At 39.2% G+C, this 7,961-nt stretch overlaps 1 protein-coding gene across 1 annotated transcript in view; it reads left to right on the top strand.

The window, feature by feature from the left end:
- Window positions 1–4,709: 4,709 nt before the first annotated feature.
- The window catches only part of ADAMTS5 (ADAM metallopeptidase with thrombospondin type 1 motif, 5), a gene marked incomplete at its 5' end in the record, with an annotated part of 29,461 nt that continues 26,209 nt past the window's right edge, over window positions 4,710–7,961 (top strand). The window contains 2 exons of the mRNA XM_009875641.1: window positions 4,710–4,888; window positions 5,547–5,679. Of these exons, the coding sequence (XP_009873943.1) occupies window positions 4,710–4,888; window positions 5,547–5,679 (312 nt within the window). The remainder of the gene's footprint in view (window positions 4,889–5,546; window positions 5,680–7,961) is intronic.

The raw sequence follows: 7,961 nt of genomic DNA, 5'->3' as shown, positions 1-7,961 counted from the left end.
CCCTGAAAGGAATTTGAAGCTGGATCACCTTCTTATTGGACAAAGGTTTTAACTGAAAAGCAAGCATACGAACACACAGGGATGTAAAAGCTATTTAGCTGTGCTTTAAAGGAAGGTGATGTGCAGCTGTGCCTGGTAGAAAGCCTTATCTTGTTTGTTTCTGATCTGAGAATTTCTGTAGGCTTAGCTTCCTTTGGGGCCAGAGATGGAGAAACATTAAGCATCTCAACCACAATCAAGCCTGTGTTTAAGCTAAGTGCTTAGCTGCTCAGATCTGTGAAACTGTGGCATTGTGAGGCCCATAAGGGCACAGACTACGAGCCCTGTGAAGGGTAGGTAACTCAAAGAGCAGAGGATATATGAACCAGTTTTGTTCTTCTGCCCTTAAATTCCACCAAGCTGTCCATGTTGGTGCTTAAATATTGGTTTGGATCCAGTCCATGAGCTCTGGTGTAGTGTCAGTTTTCACTAAACAGTTTATTCTTGTTTTTAAGCCTACTGCACAAATCAAAGAATTTCAGGTGAAATAAATTAACTGCTCCACGACAGTTATCTTCATTCCCAACAATGCCATGTATACATGGCAAACAGCCAGGTGCTCTTGGTGTGCTTACAAATGCCAAGAAAACTTGGCCTTTAATAAGCTATCTAATTAACTACTAGTCTTATGATGTACAGCTCAGTTTTCCTAAGTCATTCCTTTGCCAAAGCTTAAGGCTTGACATCTATTGCCTCCTGTGTAGCAAATGTATTTCCTAGTCATTCTTCTGTTTTGAAACTACTGTAATGCAGATCGGGGGCCGGACTTTGCATTACTTCTTTAGAAATATCAAGAAACACTTATTCTTTGAAGCTTCTGCTGCTATTGGGAGGCAATTACATCAGTATACAGATCTGAGTAAGTGATTAGCATTTTTAATAGAACCCATGCGCGAGAGCAAAATAATCATTGGAAACTTGTTTTAAGTATCATGTGAGCCCCTGCTTTGTTGGAGTATGAAAAGTTCAGGAGACCCACATTGATTTTTTTAGATTGCATCATTACATCAGGGCCTCTTTTTAACAACAGAAAAGTATTTTTAAGTGGAACAAAACCTTTTAATCTACTCCCAGAAACTTTGCTGTCTGAGACTGCTTTCCAAGACTGCCCAGAAAAACTGAAAACTGATGGCTATTGATGCTGGAAGCAAATAATCCATGGCCAGTACAGCTGCAGGAGGTTCAAGTAAAAAGAATTTTTGCTATAAAGATTTAAACTGGTGGAAGTGTAAACAGGTGTGATTTTCAATAGTGTCACTTGAAATCATGCTGTTGGGAAGGACGACGTAGCTAGGCAATAGTGAGTTGATGTGCTAGCAAACTTTTCAGAATATTTGTCTCAGAGATACCACTTGATAAGCTTCTGTTATGTATTTAGTTTATAGGATATACTGTATGGTGCTTTAGAGTTCAGATCATGCAGATGCAAAAGGAAGAATAAATGAGACTATGAATTGAGAACATAGCAGAGCTGAGTCTTCGGTAAGTGATTATTGACAATATCAGCATGAAAAGATAAGCACCCTCATGCCGTCACTGAGGACTGAAGTCTGCAACAAAAATCACAGGGCTCAGCACACGCTCTCTGTTCAAATCGTAGCCAAGGTGTGTCCTGCTCTAGCAGCAGGTGGGACACCCGTAGACATTCCTCCCCAACAACAGCTTCTTACAAAGAATCTAACGCCAGAAAATACTTCCCGTCCTTGTTTCCAAGATCCTTTACAAGCCTCCTCCGCTGCTGCCCAGCTGGGATTTGGTCAGCGGCTGCAGGGCTCCCCAGGTCGCCTTGCTTAGGCTGCCGGGGAGGAGGCACAGATGTGGTCATGCAGCTGGCTGAGGGGAACGGGGCTTTGCTGTGTCACCCACCTTCTGGCCACAGTGCAATCTCTTTCCTCTCTTCTCCTTCATGGCAATCACTGGTCCCACACTGTCAGAGGACAGCTGTTTTCCAGCTGTCTATGCAGTGTTGGAGGAGCTAGGTAATTTTAGAGACAAGCAATGTTCAAAATCACTTGCTTTCTGCTGTGGGATTTCCTAGGAGCAGCCTTTGACTAATGCAGCCCGTCAAGAAATTAATTTTATCTGACCTGCAGTTAAGGTATTTTGAAAAGAAAGTGCAAAGCCTGCTTTGTTTTGTCTAGACAACCCTTATGCAAGAGAGCAAGGCCTTAAAAGTTGCTAGTGGGATGCTGAGATGTGTGACTACGTGCCTTGCTCTGGGGAATGATGGACATGGAGGAACAGTGGTTTGATGTAGTGACTGGATTTTGGAGGAAAAAACAGGGATGCAGAGTGGTGTGATGTCAGTAACATCTAGGATATGAAAAGCAACCGAACATTGCTATATGTGTTAGAGCTTGCATATGCAGATAGCTATTTTTTTGATGTCTAAGAAAGATGGTATAATCCAATCTTGTGTGTAGCTTTTGAAATTTTGAGGATGGGATTACTAACCAGCCAAGAGTCAAAAGGGCTGCTTACAGCTATCATCCCTGTCGTAATTTTCCTTACTCCACACATCACATCAGAAGTAACTCTTAAGGAAGTTTATGAGATTGCCTGCTTAGAAAGATTATAGTCTTTTAATTGTATGTGTGTCATCAAATCTGGAGAATCATTGTGAGATGTGGTTGTGTCTGCTGGTATAGCTTCATAGCCCTGTCACTAGCACAGCTTCTTGTATACAAAGAGAAATAAATTATGCACTGGCATAAGACATCTATGTGCTAATATAATTCTGCCCACACTGGGAGCAGTCCTGATGTAATTACCTACGTAGTAATGGCACTGAAAGGCAAGAAAAGACCAAATGGCACAGAATCTACATGCAGAGACAAGGCCTGAATTAATGCATTTTATACTATTATTGGCACTGTCAACCTGAGAGTAATTTACACCTCCTCCACTAAGCTTCTTTCTGTCTGATTTATGTGCTTTTTGGTGCTTATGTAAGAATTTAAATTCAACTGCTTTTGTGGATTGAGTTCAATTTGCACTAGTATAAAGGTATCTTACTTCCCATACAGCTTACGCTCATTTCTTTAGGCAGATTATGTCACATGAAAAGGTATCTTTATTGGTGCTATGCACATCCATTTTTTTTCTGAGATTTGTGACTCATACTGCTGCAGGTAAACCACATGCAGTTACTTTTACATAGAGTTTACGTAAAATGCACCTTTAGACTGAAAGGGCCAGATTCAGAAGTGATACATAAAGGGCTAAATGCATATGAACCCAAGCAAAATAATAGGAGTTTAAGGATTGAATTTTTCTTGAATATGCCCCAGATGTTTGACACTATAATAACATGACCTCACTTAGACCCTCTTCCAACATTGGCCCAGAGATGCTGAAAGTGATAGAAAGTTTATTTGCCTAAATAAAACCAGGAAAAAAATGCATTTCTTTTAAAGCATTTGAAAATGGGCATCCTTATTCTGTGCCTTCCCATTCAGTTTGACAAAGAGGAGGCTGAGGGGGGATCTCATCATGCTCTACAATTACTTGAAAGGACATTGTAGAGAGGTTGGTGCTGGTCTCTTCTCACAGGTAATTAGGGACAGAACCAGGGGGAATGGTTGCAAGTTGCAACAGAGCAAGTTTAGGCTGGACATTAGGAAGAAATTCTTCACAGAAAGAGAGGTCAGAAACTGGAACAGACTGCCTAGGGAGGTGGCTGAGTCGCCATCCCTGGATGTGTTTAAGTGTCGCTTAGATGCGGTGTTGGGTGATATCATTTAGGGGTGAACTTGTAGTGTAGGGTTAATGGTTGGACTCAATAATCCCAAGGGTCTTTTCCAACCTGAATTGTTCTATGATTCTATGATTCTGTGATTCTATAACCCATGGAGAGCCAGAAGCAAAGCCTAGGAACCAGTAAGAGTAGGGAGAAAATTGACTGTGTTATCTGCATTGCTACAGGATGGATTTTTTTCTTAAACCATGGATTACACCTGTGAAAATTTGGGAATCAAAATACTTTTGAACTTTAATCCTTCTCTACTTGTGAGGCTGTTTTGTTCATTGATATTGTGGCATTTGAATCTTGACATTAAGTAGCACCAATAGTGCAATTACTGAATAGAGTTACCAGTCACGTGGAAGCCAGAACTGGGCCTGAAGTTTTGTTCCATATATTGAATGTTGCTGTCTACTTTTAGCTTGAAAATTTCTTTGATTCATCTCAGGGAGAAAAATAACAAACCCAAAACAAAACAAACCCACTTTTCTCTGTAAAGAGATGCTCTGACACAGTATCTGTGAACTCAGTGTGGTTTTCTTTGACTTCAGTGGGTTTGAATCCGGTGCATCTTCAGATTTGCCTAAGTTTGAAACTGTCATAATCAGTGAACATTGTTGACCTGAAGCCTCATACAAGATATGTGTTATTCAGATGGAAGGTCTGAAAGGCTTCATAAAAGAAAGTAATTATAAAAGGAGATCCGAAGCAAATAAGAAAGTCTTAAAAATGAAAGGAAAAAAATGTACTCTTTGATCTTTTTGATAATAACATTTGATAACACTGTCAGACCTTGAGAATGACAATTTCATTCAGCCACAATGAAACATCAAAGTGTTTCAAATAGCATGGTGGCTACTTTTCCTTCTCAACCAAAAAAGCATATGTATGTATATTCAGACTAGTATTCTTCCCTCTGCTTCTGAAGCGGAGGGAAGCACTGAAAAGTTACTGCTGCTGATGAGAACACTATGTCTGACCAAAGCTGCCTTCATCATCATTGTCATTAACATTGTCATTGTTATTATCATTAACATCCTCATCCTGGAATGGGAAGAGAAATCCAATACTACTTGCATGGTTTTTGGAAACACCCCATATCTACAAGTAGGAAATGTGATCAAGCTGTTGTGCTACTAAGACTGGGAATTAAAGGATATGACACCTTGTAGTATCACTGACTCTTTGAGCAACCTCTAAGAATTGCTTAAATACTTGACGTATTTGGTAATACATTATTAATCTTGTACTACTTGACAGATATGACATCAGGTTTAATATATAACAATCTCATTTCTTTAAGTATAAAACTTGTCTTTAGAAAAGAAAGGTGATCTCTTGTTCAAAGACTGATTAGGAATCCAAAGCTTTCTCTAAGTGCCTTTATTCATCTTCTGTAAATAAAGATAATAGTCTATGTTCATTGTTGATGAAGAAATGCTTCTACAGCATATATCTTGAGTACTTAACTCAATGTAAGTTTGAGCGTCTATATGCATTGCAGAAATACAAATTAATAATAATTAATGACAGAACATATCCAAATCCTGTTGAAGTCAACGAAAACACTCCCACTGACTCTACCAGTAGTGGAATTGGGTCACCATGCTTTTAAACTACATTGACATCTTTAGATGGAAGCTTGTATTGATACTTTTATCCAGATTCTGCTCTTTGCAAAAGGCAGAGACTTTAACCTGTTGTTACCTATGGGTGTAAAAATTTATTTTAATGATTCTTTTTTTTTTTTCCCCTTCCTGGGCAGGATTTATGTGGGCATCATTCATGTGATACTCTGGGAATGGCAGACGTTGGGACCATATGCTCTCCTGAGCGCAGCTGTGCAGTGATTGAAGATGACGGCCTCCATGCAGCTTTTACAGTGGCTCACGAAATTGGTATGCAGTGCCTTTTCTGTTCACTTGCCAAATCAAACACTTGTAACAGCTGCATTAGTAACCAAAATACTTCGCAATTAATTCCAGATTTCGCCTGGTCCAGATACTCACTTGGGGATTAAGTCTGTATACTTATGCACTTTGGGGTTAACTAATAAGGGATCAGAAGGCAAGGGAAGGCGCACAGTAGGTGTTTCCTTTCTGACTGTCATTTCTAAGCAATAGTTGAAGTGAAAATTCAAAGGCTGCTGCTACTGTCCGAAGATGTCAGTACTTGTCCCTCCTGAGAAAGCACTGGGCCCATCTGTTGTAATTCGCATGCATTTAGTGCATCCACAGTGGAAGATAGCTACTTTTTTGAACTACTTGCATGTTCTACTGTTACAAAACTTCTTCTTGGGACAAAGTGTTGTTAAGGCTTTCTGGAAAAAAAACAGAATTCTAATCTTTTTCTAAGTGTATGGAAATTCCACCTTAATGGTAAAATACCATAGTAATGTGAATTCTGAACTAACTGAAACAGTATTTAGGTGATAAAAGGTTTGGTCAAAAAACTGTTTTAACTTTGTGTCATTTTCCGCCTCAGTGGACAGCAATTACATGTACACTTCAGAACCATTTAAGATGGAATTAGTGACAGAAGAAAGTTCATCTTCTGGAATATTATGTCTATCATGATATATTCCTTCAGAGAAACTGCTGCCATCGTTATTATTTTCAATTTACTGATGTTTTGTGAGCTGTGTTCGCATAGTATGAAGGCTATTCACTTTGGTGAGTGAAAAGCAATTTGTAAGTGGAGAACATTCTTTTTTTTCTTTTTTTTTAACATTCTTGGAAGGAAATAACAAGGAAAGGAGAACTTTCAGAGAGAGCCAATTGCTGAATTGCCTTGTACCTCATGCCAAACCAAAGTAAAGTTTGCTTTGGGAGTATCATTGCAGTAGTTCAATTTTCAAGTAGCTAGCAGGTAGAGCCCAAGAGTTGTGTGCCTTATACATACATCTAGCTCAGCAGCTGAAGGTCACCAAGTATGAAAAAGCAGCTAGCATGTCAGTGATCTGACCCTTCAACTCTTAGTAAACCTAAACCTACTGTTCTTGCGGTGCTCCAAGGAAATAAAATCAGTAGCTGGAGAGGGATCATGTGTTGCGTGAAAACGTGCGTTGGAAAATGATGTGGCAGAATGAGTCCCTAAAACAGAAATGTTATATTAATAAGCAAGAGTATAATTATAAATGGAAAAAAACCCCAAACACAACCACCTGAAATCTCTAATTCAGAGCATTTGGAGATAAGTACAGCAGTACATCTAATAAAGCCTCACATCGGATGTGTTTAGTGGCATCAAACCTAGAAGCTGTGAAGCTAATGACCAAATGGGACAAGGAGATAGATTGGCAAACTTAGCCTGTCACTCACAGGCCAGTCTGCTAGAGGGACTGCTTCTATCTTCTTGCATCCAGAAGTGATGTTCACTGCTGAAGGTTGATGGGCATTGGCCAGGTTGGATGAGGGACCTCATTGTGATGCCAGTGTTGATATATCTGGTGTGTGAAGAGGTGAGTAATGTGTCTCAACTACCATTTTATCAGCAGTAAATACATATTTACATAGATTAAAAATGGAACAACATAGATCAATAAGGATAAGCATGAGCAGTAAATATGCATAATTCCACACAAAGAAAATGTAAACAAAAGTGAATATTTTTAGTCCTATAGAAGCACATTTTTGAAAAAGAGCCATTTTCATACCTAGACATTTACAGGAATCTGTAAAAGCTATAATTTTCAATGTAAAAAGGGCATGAATTGAAACGAATAAATAAGTACCCTAATGGACAAAAAAACTCTAGTTTGAGGTTATTTAAAATAACATCTTTTTTTTTTTCTTCCTCGCCATAAGATTTTAAGGAAGGAGGAGCTTCAAGTCACAGAATGATCTTTGTGTGTGTGGCCTGGAGTGGGAGAAGTTGAGAAGAAAACACAGCTAAAATTGCTTGAGTACTTACGTTAAATTAGAGGTCAAAAACGGATGAAAAATAAAAGTGTGGCATGGATACCCTTTAGTTAAGCACTTTGGGGAAAACCTTACTTTATTTGATTTGGAGACAAGTTTTCTTCCTACAGTTCAAAAGTCTTAAAAGTTCCCCCTGTCCTGTGGGTAGGGTGTAGCTTTAATTTTACAACGGCTCCGTTATTTGATGGAGTTCACCTGGCAACATAAGAGATGCCCTGCAAGACAGAGGTAATGCAAAGAGCTCTTAAGCCTAAGATGCT

Source organism: Apaloderma vittatum, unplaced genomic scaffold (genome assembly GCF_000703405.1).
Source record: "Apaloderma vittatum isolate BGI_N311 unplaced genomic scaffold, ASM70340v1 scaffold22548, whole genome shotgun sequence".
Classification (NCBI taxonomy): Eukaryota; Metazoa; Chordata; class Aves; order Trogoniformes; family Trogonidae; genus Apaloderma; species Apaloderma vittatum.
This window is presented reverse-complemented; position numbering and strand designations above follow the sequence as displayed.